General features: G+C 41.1%; 1 protein-coding gene across 1 annotated transcript; it reads left to right on the forward strand.

Annotated features, from left to right (window-relative positions):
• Positions 1–1,629: 1,629 nt before the first annotated feature.
• On the forward strand, positions 1,630–18,105 carry RRAGC (Ras related GTP binding C). The gene is made up of 7 exons (XM_006099124.3): positions 1,630–2,032; positions 3,346–3,549; positions 4,521–4,720; positions 7,348–7,462; positions 8,872–9,014; positions 11,393–11,541; positions 16,609–18,105. Exons 1-7 carry the CDS (start codon positions 1,796–1,798, stop codon positions 16,758–16,760), a joined length of 1,200 nt encoding a protein of 399 aa, XP_006099186.1. The 5' UTR covers positions 1,630–1,795; the 3' UTR covers positions 16,761–18,105.
• Positions 18,106–27,188: the final 9,083 nt, after the last annotated feature.

A 27,188-nucleotide genomic window follows, 5' to 3' on the forward strand; every position in this document is an offset into this window, starting at 1 on the left:
ATAGAAATACTCTCCAGGTGCTAAACAGTCATTCTGAAGGCTGTATTGGTGGTCAGTATTGCATTGTAGGTGCCAGACATTTGATGGATGTTGACAAGCTCAAATGCATATAAAGGAGAGTGACCAATAGAGAGAAGGCATTTGAAAATACAAGGCTGTACTAATATAGTAGCCATAGCCACATTTGGTATTTAAAATTATAAAATTCAAAATTCAGTTCCTTAGTCACATTAGCAACATTTCAGGTGCTCAATCCACATTGGCTACTATATTGACCAGTACAGATTAGAACAATTCTGTCATCATAGAATGTTCTACTGGGCATCACTGAAGGAATGGTTGAAGGAACTGCGTATGTTTAATGTAGAGCAGAGAAAAGATTTAGTGGATAACAAAGACTGCAAATTAGGGCTGTCATGAAAGATAACACTACTCCTGTGTTCAATTACAAGCTCCAGGGAGTATGATTTTTTTTTTTTTGGCCTGAAAAAGAGACTTTTAAAGTTTTACCAAAGTGGAAACGGCTCCGTTTTGAGATAGTGAACTCTCTCTTGAAACTATTGAAGTGTATGCTCTATGTCCATCAGATGCTGTATAGTGGGTTCTCTTTAGGTGAGAGGTTGGACTAGATCTCTAAAGATGTGTCCTACCTGTAACTTCTAGATTCAGACATCACCAAGTCCCAGACCTGCATGAACATGCTTTCCCTTCATAACTTGGAAGACCAGTACCACCACCACCATCCCCACTTGAAGAGGAAGATCCTCTTTTCTCAAATGTCCAATTCTAACACCTGTCAAGGGTGAAAATTCCTCTAGCCTTCTCGAAACATTTGGTGATAGCATCTATCTTGATTTGCTTTCATTGTGTATTCTTTTGGTCTCTGTGGGGGATGGAATTACTGGAGTAGATTCTGACTAGGTGGGAAGGAGGGGAAATGGAGTCATGTTGAGTTTGAAGGGGCAGCAGTATCCTCTTGTCAGTGATTTGCTGAAGAAAGATGTCCTACCTGCTAGAATTAACTGTATACACACCCAGGACTGCCTTGTTTGAGGTTTGCCCTCCATCTGAATGGCTCCTCCTCCATACCTTTGCATTTCCCAACCAATCCATCCATTCAAGGACCAGCTCAGACAACAGCTTCTTGTAGACTTTCTCACCCTCTCAACTCCCGAGCATTATAGTCTGTATCTGTGCCCTTCCCACTCGTATCTCGTACCGAGACTACTTACGCTATTAATCTTCGAACTGGAGGGAAGCGGGTGGGTCAGGGTCCGTTCCAGTTTGGTGTCCCGGGACTTCGCAGACATCGATAAATGTTGGTTTGGGCGAGTACAATTGTACCGGAAGGACAATCAATTCTTCCAAATGCCCAGAGAGCATCTCTCGCTGCGATGGCCTCCGGAGCTCCAAGGAAGTCAGGAGAGCGGTGAGAAACAATGTGCGTGGCTGGGCAGGACCGAGGTGCGGGCTGGGGCGGAGAGCAGAAGGCTCGGCCCGGCGGGGCCACCCTCCTCGTGACTCCTCCTCCCCCTCCTCTGTTCCGAGTCAGGTGATTCCGGGCACGTGACGGGCACCACCTACCCTGCTGCTCCCGAATGGCAGCTTCTGCAGCCAATAGGCGGCTGGCCTCGGAGCGGAGCCCAATGAGGGCCGGGATGGGGGAGGGGGCGGGCCGCACGGCGGTGGCGGTTGCCGGGGGCGGCGGCGGCGGCGGCGAATTGGGGAGGCGGCGGCCTGGCTCGGCCTGGCCTGGCCTGGCCTGTCAGGGCGCGGGTGTCGGCGGTCCAGCACCATGTCCCTGCAGTACGGGGCGGAGGAGACGCCCCTTGCCGGCAGTTACGGCGCGGCGGATTCGTTCCCCAAGGACTTCGGCTACGGCGTGGAGGAGGAGGAAGAGGAGGCGGCAGTTGCGGGCGGCGGGGTCGGGGCGGGGGCCGGCGGAGGCTGTGGCCCGGGGGGCGCTGACAGCTCCAAGCCGCGGATTCTGCTCATGGGGCTCCGGCGCAGCGGCAAGTCCTCCATCCAGAAGGTGAGTGGGGCCGCGCCGCGTCCCTCCGCCCCTCCGCTCCTCCCCGGGACGCGGGTGGCCGCCGCGCGGGAGAGGCCCCCCGGAGAGGGCGGCGGCCGGCGCTGGCAGCAGGGCTGCCCCCCGCGCGTTTCCTCTGAGAAGCAGAGCCCCGGGCGCGGCCCGCGCGAGGACCCCGACCGGTGAGTCCACGCCCAAGTCTGCGGAGGCCGAGCGGGTCCCCGAAGGCGAAACTGGCCGGCAGGAGGCAGGTGCCCGTGGCACCGCCGGGGACCTCCGCCTCCCGAGAACCAGCCCTACTCCCCAGTTCCTACTTGGAGAACTTCACGGACTCCCTCCCCTGCCCCGTGTGTGTGCGTGTGCGTGTGCGTGTGTGTGTGTGTGTGTGTCCGTCCGTCCGTCCGTCCGTCCAGGTGAGCCCCAGCGAGCAGCGTCCGAAAGAGTTGCGGTGAAGTCACGGCCATTGGTTTGCTCTTGTTGCTAATGCAGAAGGCTATCGTGCTGTAACATCACTGGGGGTGTTATTCCACTTATGTTGGTACTTGCGGCCTGGCGAGTATAATCGCTGGTGCCATTACCCCTGACTGTGTGGCTGAGAATATTTGCAGATCCTTGTCAGTGCATTTGCTTTCACTTAGGAGGGCCTGTCGGGACCGAAGGGAGGGCTGTGCACTTTTTCGCAAGGGGAATGCGGAGAGGCACGGGTGACCTGGTCCCGAAAGGCCAGATTCCTTCCCCTTTGCCCTTTCCACTCGGTTGCAAAGGTCTGTCCAAAATAAACCTTCCTGTGATAATGTGCAGAGATAATGTTTTTGAAAAGTAGTCATCTTTCCAGTTTACTGGATTGCTTGCTTTTCACCTCTACAGCAAAATTTGGGTACATTTATGGTAGGTATTTAGCAAACTAATCTTAATCCTTTTCGTATTAATATTACTGACTAAATATTGGGAACGACTGTCCATTTTTCTCTTTTAGAAAGTAACAGTGAAAGAGAGGCAAATTAGTTTTGTGTTAGAGTTGTATGGATTGCAATTATTGTGATACTTACCAATTGTCTTTACCATTTCTTTTCTCAGGGGTTTTCCCTGTCAATTACTCCTGTATCCCCCATATATCACTTTCTACTTGGTATAATTACTGTCTTTGTTTTATTTCTTCCACGAGACTGCAAACTCATTTTCCATTTCTGACTATATTGGAGCCTAATGTAGGCATGCCAATAAGTGGGGATCAGGTTCTTTATGTTAATTCAGGGTAGATTTTTTAACTTTTGATACAAAGTTGAATAGTCATAAAATTGTCTTTCTTTTAACAGGTGGTGTTTCATAAAATGTCACCCAACGAGACCCTCTTCTTGGAAAGTACCAACAAGATTTATAAAGATGACATTTCTAATAGTTCCTTTGTGAATTTCCAAATATGGGATTTTCCTGGGCAAATGGACTTTTTTGACCCAACTTTTGACTACGAGATGATCTTCAGGGGAACAGGAGCATTGATATATGTCATTGATGCACAGGTAGTTGGGGGAATAATTGTTGATTTATTTTTCTTCTCTGGTGGCAAAGGATGTAGAAACAAGGCAGAGTTGTTTATCTTCTTTGTCATGTGCTTCTTGCAGCTTATTTTTTTGCCAGTAGATTCCCTAGCAGTACAAGAGATGCAGCTGTGAAGGTGCTTTGGGAGCAAGCATGGCGTTGTGAGAGTCCAGAATAGCAGATGATTAGGAGATGTGGTTTATATCCCTGAGTTCTAGTTCATGAGCAGCTTTCCACGTTTATTTGTTAATAGTAGACATTGCTGTACTTCAGTAACTATTACAATAATGATGTCACTCACTGAAAAGATCTCATCAGTGCCCATAATATAAGAATATGGGAACTGAGTAAATATTAAAGTGAATAGTGTCCTTAATTGTCCAAATTGAGTTTAGCTTAACAAGCATTTATTAAGGGCCTAGCGAGTGGCAGGCCCTCAGATAAAAAATGGGACACGTCTTAAGTAGCTTCCTTTTTATAGGAGTGCATTAGTTAGGAGTGCTTTCTGGGTGACAGGCTCTGGAATGGGTGCTTTCACAGAGCTGATCTGATGTAATTTATCTTCTACAAACTCTGAGGAATGTACTGTAGTTCCAGTTTTATGGATGAGTAAACTGAGATCACAGTCTTTAAGCAACCTGCTTAAAGTCATACATCTAATAATGGCAGAGCTGGGATTACTTCAAAAAGTCTATTGGGAAGAAATGTCCATTTCCTTTTTTCTTTCCTTATATTATCAGTATCAAAAATTACAACATTTACTTGGTAATTAAATTTTTTAATCTTAGATTAAAGATCTATTGAGTGGTGAAAGTTAATGTTTTTGAGTATGAATAGTTAGGGTAATATATTTTCTGTGGTTGGGGAAAGAGGTGTTTTGAGGCTTTCTTAACTCATTACTTGACTTTGATAAGATTACTTTTAAAAAAACTATTTTTTTTCTGACTTACAGGATGACTACATGGAGGCTTTAACAAGACTTCACATTACTGTTTCTAAAGCCTACAAAGTTAATCCAGACATGAATTTTGAGGTTTTTATTCACAAAGTTGATGGCCTGTCTGATGATCACAAAATAGAAACACAGAGGGACATTCATCAAAGGGCCAATGATGACCTTGCAGATGCTGGGCTAGAAAAACTCCACCTTAGGTAACGACAACATGTGTGTTTGATATGAGCCCTGAATAATGTGTCAATGTATTCCCATGTCTGTCATTACAAACACAAAGCTTTCTGTTACCAGTATATCCTTCCCAATTCTGTAATGTTTTTGATCTCTTCTTTGTTGAATTCAAGCAGTTTTGGGAACCTGATGTTATTGAGAAGTTACTTTCCCTCTTTTTTTTTTGCATTTTCCTGGAGGTTGAAGTCATGTGAAGTCTTTCTGTTGGTGCCTTTACAGATTCATCCCAAGAGACTGGAATCAGGCTTTTTCCTCGTGGCATAAAGCTGTTTTGGGACTTCCCCCTCTTGGTTTCATCTTTTCTTTTTTTTTCTTACCTCAGTTCAAGGACTCTGTCACATTTGCTATAGATCTCTGTAGCTTGAATTTTTACAGTATTTTTCTTAGTAGAAGAGCCTTTTATACATTCAAGCGATGACTCTAATGTATCTTGTTTATATTTTTTTAAACACTGTATGCTTTTATGAAACTCTAAAGTTTGGGTTAGGTGGGTTTATCCTATAAATCTGCTTAGGGCTTCAATTAAGTTTGAAGAACTGCTGATTCATAATTAAAGACCATTAAGAAATTATTACCATATATTTTTGTGTGCTATAGGTAGGAATGAGTAATAAAAAGTTCCCAAGAAAATGTCTTCTCGATGATATAAACAGCTGCTGTTACAAACAGCTTAAACGGGAAGCAGGGGAGAAATTCAAGTGTCGCTATTTCCTTATCCTTGGTCTGTTACAGTGACTTCCTTATGGGCTCAAGCCACCCCCATCCTGAAATACTCACCAGGGCCTCAGACTCAAGGTCTTTCAGCTGTTCTTCAGGAAATCTTATAGAAAACTCTCACTGAGCTCTCGTTTACCTAGATTAAAAATTTTAAATGTTTATAAGTAATTTATGTATTAAAAAAATCAACAGTATTTGTAAGAGAAAGTGGCAGTGTCTCCCCAATCATTTTTTGGGAATCCACTATTAGTGGATTTTAAGCCATGATTGTCCTGTGTTCCCCAACGCCCATAGGAATCCTAATCCTCTACACCAGTGGTTCTCAACCTTGGCTGCACATTAGAATCACCTGGGAATCTTTTTAAAATCCTGATTTCTGGGCCTCATCCCATTAGAATCACCTGGGAATCTTTTTAAAATCCTGATTTCTGAAATCAGGATTTTAAAAAGATTCCCAGGTGATTCTAATGTGCAGCCAAGGTTGAGAACCACTGCTCTACACCATGGCTGTGTCCCTTCCCAGGGCATCCCATCCCAGTGGTGCATACTATCCCTTTCCCCAGTGCGTTATAGGGCTCTAGGCCTTGTTAGCCTCAGGAGTCTGCATCAAGCTTTTAATAACTACTAGCAGGCCTGTGGATGAGGCACCATTTGATTTCTGGTTTCCAGAAACATGGCATTTGAAAATGCCCTGTTCTCCCTGTCCCTGTCCACCTCCAAGCCTCACTGCCCCTGCACACCTTCTCACATTGCTAATCTTTTTGACTAAAGGAAACACTAAAATATGCCTGTGTCTTCAGTGCCTTTAGGGGGTCATCTTGGCCTCACCTATTCCATTGCTCTCACGTCAAGAGTAGAGCCCTATCTTGTTAAGCTCTTAGGTCAGCTCCTTGAAAGTATCTTTAAATTACCTGTAAAATATGATACACTCAGTTCTGTGTTTCTGACTTTGCAGTATGTACTTATAAATGTGTCATAGATACAACTATATAATGAAGATTATACTCATTGAGTGAAAAAGCAGGTGGGATTGTCCACCCTGTTTAAATTGTTAAAGGCATCTCTCTCTCTCTCTCTCTCTCTCTCTCATTCTCAAATATGTGTTTCACTAAATATATAGATGTTACTTCTCTACCTTACATCCTTTTAGGCTTTCATTCTCTGTGAGGCCCCAGCTGCCAACCTTCCTAATAAGTTATTTACATATATTCTAAGCATCAGTTGTATCCATTTATTTATTCAAATATTTATGAGCACTGTTTAGGGTAGTGGGCTTGCAGCTATAAAGAAGACTGACTGACAATCTCTGTCCTCATGGAGCTTACATTCTTATGAATGAGACAGCTCAAAAGCACTTATAAATAAATGTATAGTGTAATTTTAAGTTCTTGTCAGTGCTATGAAGAAAAATTAGGGAAAGCGATGGTACAGAGGTATTATTTTAGGTAGCAGGATCAGGAAAGAACTTTCTGAGGAGGTGACATTTTGGTAGAGTCCTGAATTACATACTTATTTGCTAAATGTCACCTATCTCCTCTAAGCTTTCTTTTGACTTTTGTCAGTTATAAGCTTAAGAAACTAAGCTTTTTGGATCAAATTGCAAGGGCTTAGGTGAATATTCAAGTTTCTGCATCTGAAAATGCTTTCCTGGGTAGTACCTCAAATGCCTTTTGTATAAATGCAACAAAAGGGATGGATAGCTACAAACCAGGTGGGGACACTGCATTTGTCATCTTGAACTATGGGAATGGTAGACAAGATAAAAAGCTTTTAATTTACTGAAATAAAATGTTAAGAAACTTAAAATTTTGTGTATTATGATCATTGTCACCAAACTTGAGATTTTTCAAATTAATCAAACTGTATTGTTTTTCAGCTTTTATTTGACTAGTATCTATGACCATTCAATATTTGAAGCCTTTAGTAAGGTGGTACAGAAACTCATTCCACAACTGCCGACCTTGGAAAACCTATTAAATATTTTTATATCAGTAAGTGAGCTATTTAATTCACTATAGTTTTGATTTCATTTTCATTGAACATATTTGTATTATCAAATTCTCCAAAAATGGCTTGAATCGAGTTGAAAGACTAACGACGCACTTAACAGATAACATAAATAAAAACATTAAAAAAGGCTTGAATTATTTTCTGAATTCTTTCCTAAAACGTACCCTTTTTATCTTAAAATGAATTGATGAAAAATTTCCTCATGCTTTTTATTTATTTATTTATTTAAAAATATATTTTATTGATTTTTTACAGAGAGGAAGGGAGAGGGATAGAGAGAAACATCGATGAGAGAGAAACATTGATCAGCTGCCTCCTGCACACCTCCTACTGGAGATGTGCTCGCAACCAAGGTACATGCCCTTGACCGGAATCGAACCTGGGACCTTTCAGTCCGCAGGCCGATGCTCTATCCACTGATCCAAACCGGTTAGGGCTCCTCATGCTTTTTAAATGAAAAAATATCTTCATGATGTCTGTTTCCTGAAACAAGTAACTGGAAAAGTAATTGGAAAAGACTGGGTTTTGGGAATTTGGCTTAGTTTATTTCTCTGCATTAATGGAGGTCACATTGAAAAATTGATCTTTTCGTTTTCTTGCTAACCTTAGTATTTCACATTCATGCATTTTGAGGAATTCAGCTTAATTAAGGGGGTGGAGATAGAAGGGGGTCTTAATATGAGGTGACAGGAGGAAAATTTGACTTTGGGTGGTGGGTACATGGTACAATATACAGATCTTGTAACATAGACATTCACTCATGAAACCTGTATGTTCATGTTGACTAATGTCACCCCAGTCAATTTAGGAAATAAAATAAAAAATAAGGATATCCCTCCAATAAATTTAGTATTCTTCATTATATTTTCTAAACATTACTTTGAAGGACTCAGTGTGTAGTGATCTCGAGTTCTTTTGGGCTTTTGGGTTATGCTAGATGTTGACATCTAATATAACTAATATTTTATGTTTTGTTAATGGTCATATAAAACCCTTCTGGTGTCCGGGTCATTCTGATCAGATACTGATTATTGTAACAAGAAAGGGTTACTGGAAATGTAGCATGGCTTGATTTTTGGAGGATTTCTTTGTTTTGTTAATTTTATTTATGCTGTCTTAGAAAATCATTCAAGTGAAAAGGAGAGAGAAAAAACAAACTTGACTGACTGATGATGCAATTATGTCAGTAAATCAGCAGAGAAATAAGTTCACTTTTATTCTTTGGCTAACAGAAGTGTCACTTTCCCCAGTACTATTTGGTTATTTTGGAATTGGGTTGTATCATTAAAAATGTCCTTGGATGTTCATCAATAATTCAAGATCTTTGATAAGTTGCAAATTGTAATTCTTAAAAAAAAACTGAACATTTCCTCCATTTTGTTTTTCCAAGAATTCAGGTATTGAAAAAGCTTTTCTCTTTGATGTTGTCAGCAAAATCTACATTGCAACAGACAGTTCTCCTGTGGATATGCAATCTTATGAACTTTGCTGTGACATGATTGATGTTGTAATTGATGTGTCTTGTATATATGGGTAAGTTATGTACGTATTTCTGTAAGATCTCTGGTGGAAAACTACTAGTTTGATTTGTCAGAGGGATTAATTGCTGAGGCCTCCAGCAAGTACTGTCTGAAGTAGACTCGTTCTGACCATAGTACTTCAACTTGGAGCATGATTTCTCTGTAGGTGGGCTGCTGGGTTTTACTCCTTCAGAGAGAATGAACAAGAATGGTTGAAAAGGTGTGACTAGGGCCAGACTTTCTCCTGCCATTATTTGAGGGGGTTTGCACTGCGTCTTCTCATTTAGGGAACTTAGCTAGATAAAAACACTAGGTTAATTTATTTAAAACATCTTGAGTAACAGTGAGTACTGTTCCTAACTTAACCGGAGGCTTTGTGGAATGAGGGTCCTTAAGGAGTTGGAATTTTGGATGTTAGAAGGATTTATATGTATAAAATTTTGACCTATATGAGTTTCCAAAGTAAATCTCTAAATTACAAACTCTACCTTTATGTAAATTCACCAAACTATACAGAAATTTATAAAAGCCAGTAAAGGTGTGATTTTGTACATTATCCCAGAGGGATGAGTGAAAACTGGCGAATTACTGGTATTTTAAAAGCCCAAAACCTGTGTTGCTTTTGATAGCCCTGATTCCCTAATACAGTGATTTTCAACAGGTGTGCTGTGGCAGGCACACTGATGGCTGCAAGAATTTTTATTTTATTTAAAAAAATATATTTTTATGATTTCAGAGAGGAACGGAGGGAGAGAAAGAGAGAGAAACATCAATGATGAGAGAATCATTGATCAGCTGCCTACTGCATGGCCCCTACTAGGGATCGAGCCTGCAACCTGGGCATGTGCCCTTGACCAGAAATCGAACTGTGACTTCCTGGTTCATAGGTTGACACTCAGCCATTGTGCTACGCTGGCCAGGCTGCAAAAAAACTTTAAAACATGTAATACCTGATGTTTAGTCAGGGCACTCACCTCTTTTCCCTCCGATTGTCAAGTAAAAAAAAAATGACAACAGCCAGCACAACAACAGCCATCCGGTGTGAATGAATCAAAATTACACGTTTTTTAAAATTGTCAGATTGTCAAAAAATATAATACATTTTTTGGTGTACTGCAGAATTTTAGTAATTAGTTTCTGTGTGATATGAAATGAAAAAGTTTGAAAATCGCTGCCCTAATATGTTAACACCAGCACTCCCAACGTACTTTCTGATGCTGTAACATTGCCTTTGCTTTCTGATACCTGTGTCCTTTATCTGTTGGTCTCTGCTCCATCTAAACTCCTCTTTCATTTCTCTGTTCCTACCCTTGACCTTGGTCTTTCTGCTTAATTTGTCAGTGTCTTTCTCCAACTGCCTCTGAGTAGGAAAATGCATTTGTCTGACCTGTTCTTGTCTATTCTTGTCTTCCATTTCTATTTATCACTTTTGTGATTACATGCTCTCCTTTGTTTTCTTTCCATAATGAAATGAGATGTCTGTTTATATTATTCAGTAAAGTTTCATGTTTCCATTTCTAATTTTAAAAGTGGATGAATTACCCCTGGCTGCTGTGCCTCAGTTGGTTGGGTATTGTCCCGTGCTCCAAAAGGTTGCCAGTTTGATTCCTGGTCAGGGCACATGCCCGGCTGTGGGCTTAATCCCTGAAAGGCAGCATGCAGGAGACAGCAGATTGATATTTTGCTATCACAACGATGTTTCTCTTTCCCTCTTTCCCTCTCCCTTCCTTTCTAAAAATCAGTAATAAATAAATAAATAAAAAAAGAATAGAACATTTGTTTTTTCTTTAAAACAAATCTAAACTTTGTAAGCCAAATTTTTATCTCATTATTATTAACAATGTATGCATGCACTTTGGTGTGCTTTATTATAGTTTAATTTGCTTTCTTACTTGACTATTAGTTTACATTTTTCGAAGGGGGACTTCATATAACAATTCTAGAATGTCAATTCTAGTTTAATAAATGAAAGCTTTCAGAACCTGTAAGACTCACTTTATAGGCATCAGGATTCCACAGTATCTTTGATAGACTATTTTAGTTTTTTTCCTTACTCTTATTTCACTAATGGCAGTTTTTGTATTTTGGTCCTTCTTTATTTGCAGACTCTGTCAGTACAGGTTAGCGTGAGGGAAAATTTACCTAAATGGCTGTATTCCATGCATTTTAGGTAAACAAGATGAAGGTGTGAACGCATGGGATGCTGCATCAAGGTCTGGGAACCCTATACACCTAAACGAGAACTTCTGTGCCAATATATTTAAGCCCGTATTCTTCTTTCTCAAAACACATTTGGGAAACTGGGTGGAAAGACATGTCATTGTGCAAATGAAATGTGACAAAATACTTCGTTGGGAACCCTGTAATGAATAATTCTTTCTTTTAAAACAGGTTAAAGGAAGATGGCAGTGGAAGTGCTTATGACAAAGAATCTATGGCAATTATCAAGCTGAATAACACAACTGTCCTTTATTTAAAGGAAGTGACTAAATTTTTGGCACTGGTTTGCATTCTTAGGGAAGAAAGTTTTGAACGAAAAGGTAATGGCATTTTAAAAATGCTGTTTTTATGTTAAGTTCTGTTATAATTTCTTAGGTTCTTGAAAATGAGAAAATAATACTGCAGTGTTAGAACTGTGATTTTTAAAAAAATATATTTTATTGATTTTTTACAGAGAGGAAGGGAGAGGGATAGAGAGTTAGAAACATCAATGAGAGAAAAACATCGATCAGCTGCCTCTTGCACACCCTGCACTGGGGATGTGCCCGCAACCAAGGTACATGCCCTTGACTGGAATCGAACCCGGGACCCCTCAGTTCGCAGGCTGACGCTCTATCCACTGAGCCAAACCAGTTAGGGTAGAACTGTGATTTTTAACTGGTGTGCCGCAAGGATTTTTAAAACACGCAGTATTGACTACTTAGGGCACTGACCTCTTTCCCTTAGATTGTCAAATAAAAAAATGACAACTGCTAACAGTAGCTGTCTTGTGTGAATGAATCAAAATTATACCTATACTAGAGGTCTGATGCACGAAATTTGTGCAAGGGGCTCGGCCCTCACAGCCATGGCAGCTTGCCTCAGCCCTCACAGCCGAGGCTTTGTCCGGAAGGTCGTCCAGAAGGACATCCTGAAGGTCATTCGGCTGTCCGGTCTAATTAGCATATTATGTTTTTATTATTATAGATATTTTTTCAGATGGGGGAAAATATATTTTTTGGTGTGCTGCAGAATTTTAGTAACTAGTTTATGTGTGCCATGAGATGAAAAAGGTTGAAAATCACTGTTAGATGATTAAAAGCTCAAACTACTTTTCTCCCTTCCCTTCCATATTTAGTCAGACTTCCTCCTTCCTTCGTTTGATCTGCTATATTGAATCAAGTGTTTTACTCCAGTCTCTTATTTCAGATCTTTTCATTACCCAACCGCCTGCCATTTGGCTTCTTCCTGAGCCAGGTGACCAGGTTACCTCCTTGCTGCGGTGGCCTTTTCTCATTGTGGCTTCTTCAGCCTTCTGAAGCCTCTCCAACCGTGAAGCGTTCTTCTCTCGTGGTTTCCCTAAACCTGAACCCTGTGGGTTGTTGATGTATTTGTTTCTTTGAGGACTCTCCTGTTTTCTTTTTCTTGGTGCTGAGTGTCCCTCAGAGTCAAGTCTTTCTGCTTGCTTCTCTTATTCTCCAGGTCGGCTCATCCAGGCCATGGCTTCAGGTACTCTTCCCTATGTGGTTGGTTGGAAAATTCACATCTGCAGCTCTGACTTGGGCCCACATTCCTGTCCCATGTTTGGAGCTGCTATTAGTAAGACGTCTACATTTAAATATTTGACTATTATCTTACCCAGGTGTCAAAAACTGTTGAACACTTTCCCCTTTGTTTCATGGCCTTCCTGGCACCCTACTTCTGTTATCAGTTTTGACATTTTTTTGGTGTCCAAGCTTAGCTGTCTTGTTGTGTGGTGGTATTGCTGAAGGGGCTCTTGCAGATAAGAGGGCATTCATTGTTCTCTTTTTTTCCATTCTTTTCCTGTATGGCTTACATTGAATTTTCACCAAATCTTATCATTTGTTTCTTGGCACTGTTTCTTGGATTTTCTTTTAATTTTATTATTATTATTATTATTTTAAAATATATTCTTATTGATTTCAGAGAAGAAGGGAGAGAGAGAGAGAATCATTGATAGGCTGCCTCCTGCACGTCCCCTACTGGGGTTCAAACCCGAAACCTGGACATGTGCCCTTGACAAGAATTGAACCTGGGACCCTTCAGCCCACAGGCTGATGCTATCCACTGAGCCAAACTGGCTAGGGCGGTTTTCTTTTTCTTTCCACTGTCATAGGACCTCATCCCTCTAGGCTTATGGTGCTGCAGCAACTTTGTACTTGAGATTATGCATTCAACATGTACAGGGGTGGGCAAAAGTAGGTTTACAGTTGTGAGTACATGAAAGAGTTGTATTCTTGTGTTATTATTTATTAGTTGTATTATTTTTATATGAATAACTATAAACCTACCTTTGCCCACCTCTGGATATATATGGAAGGCTTGTATGTATCATATTTAATTCCAAAGGAAGACTAGAATTCAGAAAATTACTTATGGATCTACAATAGCTCTCCATTATTCACTGCAACAAGTCCCTGCTCTTCTCCCTAAGATTTTAATGTTAGTTAATATTAAATGATTACTCTTCTTTCATTAATGTTAATATTAATGAATTATTTCAGATATGTGTAACTTTTTGGATAAAATAAAAATGTTTATATTTCTTTGAGCTTAAGAAGTAACACATGACAAATGCGTGTATGCCCTTTGCGTCTTCTGTGTTATTTCTCAATTGAAAACCCCTCCTTTGCACTCGTAGTGTTTTCTTTTTCCCCATGCATGATTTATTCATTTACTTCACATCTATCTATAAAGTATAGAGCATAAATGATCTAAAAATGTAAATAATGTTTTCTGCAAAATTGTTTTTGAGATTTATCCATATTGATAACATATAGCTCTATCTAGTTCATTCATTTTTAAAAAATATTTTTATTGATTTTAGAGGAAGGGAGAAGGACATATAGAGAGAAACATCAATGATGAGAGAGAAACATCATTGATCGGCTGCCTCCTGCACCCCCTACCAGGGATCGAGCCTGCAACCCAGGCATGTGCACTGACAGGGAATCCAACCATGACCTCCTGGATCACTCAACCACTGAGCCATGATGGCTGGGCCAGAACATCATTTTTAAAAAGACATTGCCCTCCAAAGTGGCTTTACCATTTTCACCCCTGTTAGCATTGTGTGGTAGTTTTTGTCACTTTATGTCCTTGGTATTACTTGATGATGTTAGACTGTTTAGTCACTCTCAGTCTGGTAAGTGTGAAATAACATCTCATTTGGCTCTAATTTTTACTTCTTTTACTAGTTAAGGCAAGCAATTAATTACCTTTTTATGCCTGATCAGGTTTCTTCTTTGGTGATTTACCTCTTCTTATTCCTTTGCTTTTTTGTAGTGATCTTTTTTTGTACTATATCTTTTTTGTACTTCTTAGGATTTCTTTATTTTTCTCTATTCTGTTTAAATTTTTTTTAAACTCTTGATTATGGTAATTTTCAGATGTACACAAAAGTAGACCAGCACAATGACTCTTCATGTACCCACCTCCCTGCTTCAGTAATCATCAACATAGGGTCACTCTTGTTTTCTGTATGTCCTTTTCCCAATGAAATGTTTTTTTACTCTTTTGTTGTGAAAACTGTCAAACATATTAAAAAAAGTAGAGAAAATCATGTAATGAACCATTTTTAATTTGTCACCCAGATTCAACATTACCAGAATTAAAGCCACTCTTATTTCATCTCTGTACTTCTTTTTCTGCTAGATTATTTTGAAGCAGATACCTGACATCAGATCATTTGTCTGTATAGATTTCAGCAGATATCTCTAAGAGGTAGTATTCTTTTTCAAACGTAACAGTATTCCCATTAATACAGGTAAACAAATTAATAATGATTTCATAATATCAAATATCAGGTCAGTGTTCAACATTCCACAACTGTTAATTTTATTTTACCATTTGCATAGAAGTAAATTTTAATGTAGTTGAACTTACCAAAACTTTTATAGTTTTTTTCTGTGTTGGAAGGACCTTCGTAATTTGGTTTTAACCTACTGATTTAGACTTGATTCTCAGTACTTTCTGCCAAGAATTCTCTGCCCCTTTCTCCAGTCAGACTAGTTTCTTTCCCATCTTTCACCTGTGCTGTGTTCTGATTGCCAGCTTCCTGCTGTTGTCTTATAATTTTGCTCCTCTTTCCTGCCTGATGAAATCTTACTGGTTTCCCCAAAGTGCTGCTTCATCTCTGAAGTGTCATTGACTGCTTTTGCCCTGCACTTTGCTTTCCGTCCTTTGGACTTCTTTATTGTTTGTTGTCACTTTGACACCAAATGGTTTTGATTTGTTTGTTGTGTGTCATCTTTATGTCCCAGTGTCCTTGAGGGCATCATTTCTTTTCTTTCTGCTCTGCCTTCTTAGCACTGGCTTCTGTTCTCAAGGTCACTTCATCGTTTGGAATGGCTCCCGGAGCTTTGGCCATTTTACCCATATTCCAGTCATTAAGGAGGACCAGGGGTGAGGAAAGAATACAGCCTCTTCCTTTTTTAAAGGAGACTTCACTCAAGTCCCACACACTTACACTTACCTCAGTGGCCAGAATTGGTCATGTGGCCATACATAACTGCAAGGAGGTCTGCGGTGTGTAATGTTTCAGCTGAGCACCAGTATGCTTGTGAAAATTGGGGTTCTGTTTCTGAGGTAAAAGAAGGAAAATGGATAGTTAGTGGGCAGCTTGCCATTTCTTTCATAACATAGAACTGTTTGGTTGATGAAAATCTTATTTGTAAGCCAGTTCATGAAACATGAAGAAGGAGCTGCCTTGCCTGAGGTGGGGTACAGGCTGCCTGAGGCTCTGCTGGGGGGCCTCTGGTACCTCCCAAACCCCAGGACTCTACTGAACAGTCTGCCAACAGTTATTCTAGCTGTTTCCTTCAGTCTTCATTAGCTGCCCCAAAGATGTGTGAAAGGAAAAGCTTGATAATTAAAAAGTATTTTATTTTCATTTTATTATAAATTTTCTTAGCAAATTTACCTTCCTCATTCCTTTTTTTTTTTTTTTTACCTGTTTATTCCCAGGCCCCAGAGGTAACCAATGTTAACAATATGGGCATATGCTTTATTTATTTTCAGTGTAGGGAATTCCTCAGCTGGATGTATGTTTTTTTTTTTTTAATATATTTTTATTGATTTTAGAGAGGAATGGAGAGGGAGAGAGATAGAAACATCAATGATGAGAGGGAATCATTGATCAGCTGCCTCCTGCACGCCCTTTACTGGGGATCAAGCCCACAACCCGGGCATGTGCCCTTGGCTGGAATCGAACCCAGGACCCTTCAGTCCACAGGCCAACACTCTATCAACTGAGCCAAACCAGCCAGGGCAGGATGTATGTTTTTTAATAAATATCAATTTATTTTTTTTCTGTCACCAAATGTTTCTTAGTAGATAATTTCACAGTTGACATTCAGGAGGACTGATCTTCTTTTTTCTCCTTGCAGGTTTAATAGACTACAACTTCCATTGTTTCCGAAAAGCTATTCATGAGGTTTTCGAGGTGGGTGTGACTTCTCACAGGGGCTGTGGTCACCAGACCAGTGTCCCCAGCCTGAAAGCATTGGCACACAATGGCACGCCTCGAAATGCCATCTAGCCTGAATTCTAGTTGTCGGGGCTCTGTGCCAGCTTACTCTTCACTCCAGGGTCAGATGCCACGTGCTGCAGGACATGGGAGTTGCCACTTGTGGGAATCTGGTGCCTGTCCCACCAGAGACGAAGGGTAGAGTTTCTCATTTGGATGAAAACCCCTTCAACCAGTGGTCTACAACCGAATCTACTATTTCTTCTTTTTCAAAAATGACAAAAAAGAATTCTCGAGGCCACAGAAGTCAAGTGTGTGTTTCTCTTCTTTGGGGTCCTACTTTAAGTAGTTGGGATATTTTGGACCTGGAGACAACACCGCTTACCCATCCTTTCCATGGAATGTTGCCACCATTTACCAGTTGAAAATAATAGAACTGAGTTTTTATATGCTCCACTTAGGTTTTCAGTTGAGTAGTCTCTAAAATGCTGCCTTGCTTAAGTTCTAACACTGCCTCTCAGACTTCAACTTTGGACATTGCATACCTAAGACCTTTTAAATGCATTTGCCTGCTAACTCAGAAGACTTGTGGTCTCACTGCAGCAAAGGACATTCCTGTATTTGTTACTGAAGAAATGAGAACATTTTATGTTGCATCAGATCAAGGGCAAGGTTCAGCAGTGGAAGCACTGAGGAAAAAATTTTAAAACAGAAGAAAATTTTTGCAATGGTGTTTTGGGTACCAGATATCTGGGTTCTTTTCTCCTGCATATGATAAATGATCATGATCAGTGTAACAAAGGGAATTTAAAAAAAATTGTTTTCCCCACAATCTCCTTCTTCTAGGGGAGGAACTCATTATGTCATTGAAATATTTAACTCATTTTTCTTTAAACTCGATACCAGCAGCTACATACCTTTTATTCTATGCTATCTAGATTCTTTACGTACAGCTGTTTTGTTGACCATGAATGACCCTAAGGCACTGGTCCCCTGGGAGTTGGAGAGAGCACATGTGTTGTTAAAACACTCTTCGTCTTCAGTATTCTGACACCAAGTGTCACCTGTGGTACTTCCTTCACCTAGCATATTAATTCATAATTTTTTCTTTTTGTTGTTGGCTGATACCCTTTTTGTTGATTTAAACTTACACATTATTTTTACTTCACATGCCCAGTAGTCATTTATTCCAAAGCCACTGGACCACTTGAGTACATAAGTGCCACTGTTGAATGAAATGTGTATATTCAGGTCTGTAAACCTAACAGTGCAACTTGGAGTGCTTCCTGCAGATGACTCTGACTGCTGAGTATTTACATGGACCATGGTGATATCCAAAAGAAAAGTGCTTTTATATTTATAGATTATTTCATTGAACTATATAAAATGGGTATCAATAAATGTATTTACACCAAAATCAGTTTTTTTATTTGCCTAAGATATGAGAGGGTGGGGTGATAGAACATTGGGTTGTCCCACTCTGTCACCTTATCATCCATTTTCTTTCCTTTGCTGCCTCATGGTTAACATGCCTATGTTTCAGGGCTTCAAGTTCTGTCCTGATGCAGGAATTTCATATCTTGTGGCCAGATATCTCTCCTGGGCTGTTTCTGCTTAGGATAGGAGATCTTGGCCCAGGTAAAAATGGTTTTTTGGTTGTGGTGTTTCATACCAACTGATTTCATGATGGGGAATATCTAGGGCCTGGCATAATTGATAAATTAAATCCAAGCTAGGACGGAGAGGAATTAAGCAGAACACCATATAAAAATGTGTGCTGCCCTAGCTGGTTTTTCTCAGTGGTTAGAGCATCAGTCTGCGGACTGGAGGGTCTTGGGTTCGATTCCAGTCAAGGACACGTACCTCGGTTGCAGGCTCAATCCCCAGCCCTGGTTGGTGTGTGCCGGAGGCAACCAATCGATGTGTCTCTTTCATGTCAATGTTTCTCTCTGTCTCTCCCCCTCCTTTCCACTCTTCCTAAAAACAGTGGGCATCATTTCTTTTCTTTCTGCTCTGCCTTCTTAGCACTGGCTTCTGTTCTCAAGGTCACTTCATGGTTTGGAATGGCTCCAGGAGCTTTGGCCATTTTACCCATATTCCAGTCATTAAGGAGGACCAGGGGTGAGGAAAGAATACAGCCTCTTCCTTTTTTAAAGGAGACTTCACTCAAGTCCCACACACTTACACTTACCTCAGTGGCCAGAATTGGTCATGTGGCCATGCATAACTGCAAGGAGGTCTGCGGTGTGTAATGTTTCAGCTGAGCACCAGTATGCTTGTGAAAATTGGGGTTCTGTTTCTGAGGTAAAAGAAGGAAAATGGATAGTTAGTAGGCAGCTTGCCATTACTAACATATCCTTGGGTGAGGATTAACAACAACAACAACAACAACAAACTTATACTGATTCCAACTTGTGATTCATTTCTTCCAGTTCCTGAGATATTCATTACTGACTTTTATATGTCAGTTAAATCAATGTTTATATAGATGCTCATATAGTTAGGCTGGGTCTAAATGGTTTGGAGTAAAAAGCATACATTAGCTTATTAAAAGGGAGGGAGGTCAAACGATCTTTACTTTCATAATTGGGCTACTTTAGAAGTTCAATTTTAAAACTCAAATAGAAATCACAGAAATAGCCCAGGCAGGTATGGCTCAGTTGGGCTGTCCTGTGCACCAAACGGTTGTTGGTTTGATTCCCGGTCATACCTGGGTTACAGGCTTGATCCCCAGTGGGAGCATGCAGGAGGCAACCAGTCTCTATTTTGCTCTCACATTGATGTTTCTCTCTCTCCTCCCTTTCTCTAAATATCAAGAATTCAAAAACAACAACCATAAATCCTGTATCCTTTTTCAAATTATGGAAACTAAGTCCAGAGGATTAAACAGCCTTGTCTAGGGTTATGGATGGTGTGACCATGTGAATTACTCCAGACATGGTACTGTTGAGAGTGCTGACACTGCAGTAGGTGTAAACTGCACTGTCTTAAGTAAACCAAGGGTGGCCGACCTTGTCATAGATCTAGTTGGCCAGCTGGGGCCTGTGCTTCAGATCTGGCAGCCCAGTGCTGCCTGCCTTTACCTTTTGCCTCAGGCTCCCATTGGTTAATGGAGGCAATGTCTCTAGATGAGTGTAACATGGCACATAGATGCCCAAGAAATACTATTTCTTTCCCACTATGGAAAATTACAAATTCAGAGAGTGATTGAGGAGAAAAGGTGAAATAGAAGTAAAGTCAATGAGGAAAGGGGACAGCTCAGGAAAAGGGGAATGGGAGACTCATATTGAACTATTCAGGATTTGCCTGATGTGCACCTGAGGGATGTTCATGTGTGCCAGGCTACCTCAGAGAGAGCAGGGACAGATGGTGAAAGAAAACCTTTAAAATCTTTTGCAGCCAGGTGTTATAGCTGTTCCACACATCACGACCTCTCCCACACATTCATGTTGACATGCATACACATAGGCACATATACACTGAGTGGCCAGATTATTATGACCGGCCAGATTATTATGACCACCCCATCAGTACTTCATTGACACTCCCAAAAATACTGAATATTGAAAACTTCCTAAGCAAATATTCTCAAGGTCTTATTAATATTATTTGCAAAACTAATTCACTTCATTGTACTGATGGGGTGGTCATAATAATCTGGCCACTCAGTGTATATGTACACAGACATATAATGATGCCCCAATATATTTGTGGGTTGTGCTAATTTACCTTCTGCATGTTTAGTTCTGCTCTTACAGAAACAACTGATTTTAAAGATAAAATTCTGATAGTACATACTTTTGTAGTTGGGGAAAGCAATGTGTGTGATTTCTGGACTTTGTTATGGTTTTCTATTTGTTTTGTTTTGCTAATGCTGAAAGCTCTTCCAATTATATTTCAAAGATATTAGTGAATACCATTATTGTTCTCCATCTAAGCTAGTAAAGTAACACACCCCCCCCCCAGACACCCCAAAGGAACATAGTCTTTACAGGGAATGTGAGCAGCAAGCAGTTGCACATATCTGGGGTGTATTTCTGTTAATAGTATCTTCCCTGAACTGCTCCCATAGAGCTGGGAGACTGCGGACATAAAGAGCACAAAGAAGGACCAATGATTTAGGTCAGTGGTCGGCAAACCACGGCTCGCGAGCCACATGCGGCTCTTTGGCCTCTTGAGTGTGGCTCTTCCACAAAATACCACATGTGGGCGCACACGTACAGGGAACGTTGTGGAGTGAAAGAAGATGTAGTGTCGAGGATTGAGAAAGGTATGTTGAGATGGTTTGGACATACAGAGAGGAACGAAAGGAGATAGACGAAACAAGTATACAAGACGAGTGTGGATGGGAGAGTTGGAAGGGGTCGACCTCAGCGAACGTACCTCAATCAGATTGAGGACGTTTTTAGCAAAGGCCAGCTTAGGAGTACCCTAATTAAGTTAATAACAATGTACCTACCTATATAGTTTAAGTTTAAAAAATTTGGCTCTCAAAAGAAATTTCAGTTGTTGTACTGTTGATATTTGGCTCTGTTGACTAATGAGTTTGCCGACCACTGATTTAGGTGGTTTATGTGTATTACCTTATGTAATCTTCATAATAACTTGAGAGGTAAGTATATGTTCCCATTTTCCAGATGGAGAAACAGTCCAAGAGAGGCTCATTTGTGAGTGGTGGAGTTAAAATTGGAATTTATGCAGTTGATTCTAGAACCTTCATCTGTAAACTGCCATTGACTTTGCTTCCTAAATAGGATTTGCTCATGGGATATTTTGCAGAAAAGTTTGACAGTTAAATTTTGGAAACAGCATTCTGTAGTCTCTTCTTGGAGATTTACTATGTACAGTCAAATACTAAAGGTTCTGCAATATTTGAGACCACCTGCAATAGAGAATTTGACCTTGGTTTATATCCCATGTTCCTAAATTTATTTGATCCTTTATGAAATGCCTGTTCAAGCAGCATATAATAAGTATACTGAAACTAGAGGTCTGGTGCATGAATTCATGCACTGGTGGGGTCCCTCGGCCTGGCCTGTGCCCTCTCACAGTCTGGGACCCCTCAGGGCATGTTGGACTGGTTTCAGCCCGATTTCCACAGGCCAGGCCAAGGGACCCTAGTATGCATATAAGATCTTTGGTTAATCTCTTCCCACCTTCCCTCCTCCCCCCTTCCCTCTGAGATTCAACAGTCTGTTCCATGTTTCCATGCCTGTGTGTTGAGCGTCTGCCCCCTGGTGGTCAGTGTGCATCATAGCTACCGGTTGAACGGTCGAATGGTTGCTTAGGCTTTTATATAACGTATATAGATGTTTTCATTGGGATTGGAAATATGATTTTTATTCCACTTTTCCCACATGTTTTAACACAACATTCAGTGAACTGGTTGTGAGATAGAGTAAAGCTTATGTATTTCCACAGTTGAGTTTAGTAGCTCATACTGGCTGTTCCTTGAGCCTGGAATCCACTTCCCTTGGTCTGTAGAAATTCTATTATCCTACTAAGCTTAGCCTAAATGCCACATCCTTCATAAAACCCTCTGACCACTCCCTTTTCTACCTCTACTCCCCACCCCTGAACCTTGTCATGGGTGAGTTTGTGCTTAGCTCAGGACCTGTCTTTGTAGGTAGTGATGGGGGAACCATATTATTTTCTACTCTGTAGCATTTCCTCACTGTGTCTCATATGTTGAAGAAAACCCATGCTCATTTAAATTGTGAAGGCAGGGCCTGGTTTGGCTGTAGTGACCAATTCCTTAGTGTTTGACCTCTAGGTGGCGGTGTTGTATCATTTAAACATGGCTTCTAGCTTTCTGGCTCCTGCTGTTGGCTCTGTTCTGAAAGGTTGAATTGCCTGTTATCACCCCAGTGTACACCTAACTTAGAGATCCAAAGAACTGCTGATGTTATTTCCCCTGAAATAATATTCAGAGCTGATTTGAGACATTTTATTGGAATTGGAGCAGTTTGCAATTTTTCAGTTTTATATCTGTTAACAGCTACAAAGATTTGGATAGAATGAAGGTCATAACATCATTTACTTCAAGGATTACAGGTTACAAAAGGCCTTAAGAAGACTACTCTGTCCACATTCCTACAGCAGGCAAACGATTTGCTCCCTATGCTTTCTGTTGTAGATGTATGTCCTCTTAAATGCTTCTAAGGAAGGAAATGCCACATATTTGAATACCAATATCTGCTTTCATCACTTTCCTATGCCTCAAATAAGTTTTGTTGTAATCATTTCACACTTAAGAGTTAAAATATTGTAAAGGAAAAGGCTCCAGCCCACTATCCTTCCATGGACACTTGTTTTTCTTTCTTAGAGCCGTATCATCTCTCCACAATCTCCAGCTGTGCCTTTGTTCTGCGAAGACAACTTTTAGTGTAAAAGGAACTAGATACATCAGTACGTCTTCAGAACTGTTTAAAATGTAATTGAGAAAGTTTAAAAGGACAGTTATAATGAGGAATTGAGTGGAAGGAAACTAGTAAGCACCCCATCCCCCCAACTTGCAAATGCCTGTTATTACCAATGTGTTGCCCTAAAAGTGCTGCAACTTCTACTTTAAGATCCTTACAGTATTATTTTCACATAAAAGTTCTTAGTTTATTAATCTTGTGAAATATCTGCACAGTCACCACAGATAAAGTCACTGGAGAATCTTTACTACTGTTGTCCAATCCCCAACTCACTTAATTTTTTAAATTTTATTGACTTAAGGGAGAGGGAGAGAGAGAAACATCAATGATGAGAGGGAATCATTGATTGGCTGCCTTCTGCATGCTCCACACTGAGAATTGAGCCTGCAACCCGGGCATGTGCCCTGATTGGGAATTGAATGATGACCTCCTGGTTCATAGGTCGATGCTCAACCACTGAGCCATTCCAGCCTGGCCCCAGCTCACTTTTGTCAGCACCAACATTGGCCTTTGTGGTCCCCCTGACTTTCTTTTTTTTTTTTTTTTTAAATTAAATCTTTATTGTTCAGATTATTACAGTTGTTCCTCTTTTTTCCCCCCCATAGTTCCCCTCCCCCCGGTCCCCACCCCACCCTCCCCTCCCCCCCCACTGTCCTCATCCATATGTGTACAATTTTTGTCCAGTCTCTTCCCGCACCCCCCACACCCCTCCCCCCCCCAGAATATTCAGACCACTCCCTTTCTATGCCCCTGATTCGATTATAATGAATAGTTTCTTCGGTTTCTCAGAGAAATTATTCAGTTAATTTTAGATTCACTTGTTGATAGATGTGTATTTGTTGTTCATAATTTGTATCTTTACCTTTTTCTTCTTCTTCCTCTTCTTAAAGGATACCTTTCAGCATTTCATATAAAACTGGTTTGGTGGTGATGAACTCCTTTAGCTTTTTCTTCTCTGTGAAGCTCTTTATCTGACCTTCAATTCTGAATGATAGCTTTGCTGGGTAAAGTAATCTTGGTTGTAGGTTCTTGCTATTCATCACTTTGAATATTTCTTGTCACTCCCTTCTGGCCTGCATAGTTTCTGTTGAGAAATCAGCTGACAGTCGTATGGGTACTCCCTTGTAGGTAACTGACTGTTTTTCTCTTGCTGCTTTTAAGATTCTCTCTTCGTCTTTTGCTCTTGGCATTTTAATTATGATGTGTCTTGGTGTGGTCCTCTTTGGATTCCTTTTGTTTGGGGTTCTCTGTGCTTCCTGGACTTGTAAGTCTATTTCTTTCACCAGGTAGGGGAAGTTTTCTGTCATTATTTCTTCAAATAGGTTTTCAATGTCTTGCTCTCTCTCTTCTTCTGGCACCCCTATAATTCGGATGTTGGTATGCTTGAAGTTGTCCCAGAGACTCCTTACACTATCTTCATATTTTTGGATTCTTTTTTCTTTTTGTTTTTCCGGTTGGGTGTTTTTTGCTTCTTCGTATTTCAAATCTTTGACTTGATTCTTGCGATCCTCTAGTCTGCTGTTGGAACTCTGCATAATATTCTTTATTTCAGTCAGTGTATGCTTAATTTCTAGTTGGTCCTTTTTCATAACCTTGAGGGTCTCACTAGAGGGTCTCACTTAATTTATTGGCGGTTTCTAGAAAATTTCTAGCAAATTCTTGAAAAACCTTATAAGTGTGGTTTTGAACTCTATATCCTGTAGTTTGCTTTCCTCCATTTCTGTCATTTGTGACCTGTTTCTTTGTCTCCGCATTTTTTATGCTTCCCTATGTTGATAGAGTGGCTTTCTGTGCTAGGTGTTCTATAGGGCCCAGTGGCTCAGCCTCCCCAATTACCTGAGGTGGACATTCTTGGTGCACCCCTTTGTGGGCTTTGTGCACAGTCTTGTTGTAGTTAAGCCTTGATTGTTGTAGGTATCACTGGGAGGAATTGACCTCCAGGCCAATTGGCTGTGAGAATCAGCTGTGTCTGCAGTGGGAGAACTTCTGTGCTGGAGACACCCTTCTGGGGCAAGACTTGCTTCAGTGGGGCTTTGGTACTCACTGAGTCTGCCCCCTGAGTGTGTCCCTTATGGATCTGAGGAGTTGTAATCTGGATGGTCCCACTCTGACCACTGGGTACACTGGCTCTAGGATCTCTAAGGAGGTGCTAATTTAGCCTCTGCCTGAGGCTACCCAGCAGGAGCTATGGAGAGATCTGCAGATTCCTCTTCTTTGTTTGGGGTTTGGAGGTGCCCAGATGAGGCCCAGCTGTGAAGCAATGTAAGCTGCTGTGGGGCCTTGGGCCTTCTTTTGGAAGTTCTGGGTTTCTCTGACCCAGCTGCAGTTTGTTAGGTAATTTTCAGATTGCAAAGGGCCAGGCCTTTCATATGCAAAAGCTTCTGCGCACAGCTTGGGTGGGGCGGGGTCTCGGGATCAACAGGGCAGAGCAAGCAGCTATGGTTGCTCCTCAGTCCTACCCTAAGAGGCCCCGCGTCTCAGTGTCCTGGTAATCGCTGCAAGCACCCCTGAGAGAAAGCCGCCCTCGAGTTCCAACCGATGCCAAATAGTCCAGTTTCTCCCTGTATGAGTCTGGGTCCCCAGAGACTCGCCTGGAACTGGAGTTCAGAGCAGTCGGGAGCTTGAGACTCCCTCCTAATTGAAAAAGATAGCCGCGTCCTCAGTTGCCAGCACTTTCCACGTGCGCCTCCGTACCTCTGCACTTCCGCACCTCCTCTGAGTCTCAGTGTGCTTTTCTCTTTCCTTCTAGTTGTAGAATTTCCACTCAGCCATCCTTCCTGTGGTTCTGGATGATGTCTGTTTTGTCTTTTAGTTGTATTTTTGAAGTGGTTGTGCGAGGCAGCAATTTCCGGTGTTTACCTATGCCGCCATCTTGGTTTCTCCCTGACTTTCTTCGTTCTGCACTCCTTTCTCTGTTTTTTTGAAGTCGTCTTCTCATATAGGCCATGTCTTGCAAGTCTATGTTTAGGTTCATTTTTCTTTGCATAACCCGAAGAATCATAAGTCATGCCAAAGTAAGTTGTCTTGCCACCACCAAAATGGGTTCTGAATCCAAACACAAAGATAACATCTGGTGTGGTCTTATACATTTAGGCTAGTTTCCCCCACATTTCTGTCTTAGGTAGCTTTGCCTTCCCAGGGTGAAGGACGTCAATGACCATTTGTTTCTGCTGAAGTTGTCTGTTGGCCATGAATTTCCTGGTCCGGTTAGTTACTGTGTCGTTCATGATGGTGGCTGATTTCAAGCAGCCAGGGAGGAAATGAGAAGATTCTTAAACTTTTATACTTTTTAAAATCCTCACCCGAGGATATATTTATTGATAGGTATGTGCCCTGACCAGGAATCGAACCCCCAGGCTTTGGGTGTCTGGGATGATACTTCAACTGACTGAGCCACCCGGCCAGGACAAAATCCTTATACTTTAAAAAAGCATCTTTTGAGCTAAAGTGATCAAATATCAGAAGATTTAAAGTGATCAAATATCAGAAGATTAATTTGATTTAATATGACAACCTGCAGAACAGACAGACGCTTAGGCTATAAAAATGGAATATCAATCTACATTTGTTGTTGTTGTAAAAAGAGAGGTGCTGGTACACTCCTTTTGGTACTTTGTAAATATTCCTTCTTTTCCATGCCCTCTCTCTGGTCTCTATTCAAACAGACATGCAAACTTAGTATTTCAGATATTGAGATAGCTGAGAATGGAGTGTTAATTTATCTGAGCAAGGCGGACCTATCTTATTCTGAACAGCAGTGCTGCAACTCTCTGTACTGGGCTTGGTCCCAGAAAAGGCATTGGCTTTACAGCTTTGGGAGATGAACTGAGAAGTAGGCTTATAGCCCCACTGACCTAATACCAGTCTTGACTTTGGAAATAGAGCTGTTTGCCATTTCCATGCTTGGAGGATGCCTTTTTGCTTCACTGTAGCGCTTCCTGGTTAGATGTCTAAGACTGAAGACCCTTTGGGCTCTGTTTCCTCACTATATGACCCCTGTGACGGTCTATTGATAGACATGGGATAATTGAGAAAGGCAAGCTATTTGGCAAAAAGGAAGTCATTTAGGTGTCAGGGG

Source organism: Myotis lucifugus, unplaced genomic scaffold (genome assembly GCF_000147115.1).
Source record: "Myotis lucifugus unplaced genomic scaffold, Myoluc2.0 scaffold_260, whole genome shotgun sequence".
Classification (NCBI taxonomy): domain Eukaryota; kingdom Metazoa; phylum Chordata; class Mammalia; order Chiroptera; family Vespertilionidae; genus Myotis; species Myotis lucifugus.

Excerpts from the sequence above, each read along its gene's own strand:
- RRAGC (XM_006099124.3), top strand. The coding sequence starts at position 1,796 with ATGTCCCTGCAGTACGGGGCGGAGGAGACGCCCCTTGCCGGCAGTTAC. Across the intron at positions 7,463-8,871 it reads TATTAAATATTTTTATATCA|AATTCAGGTATTGAAAAAGC; the intron begins GTAAGTGAGCTA and ends TGTTTTTCCAAG. Across the intron at positions 9,015-11,392 it reads GATGTGTCTTGTATATATGG|GTTAAAGGAAGATGGCAGTG; the intron begins GTAAGTTATGTA and ends CTTTTAAAACAG.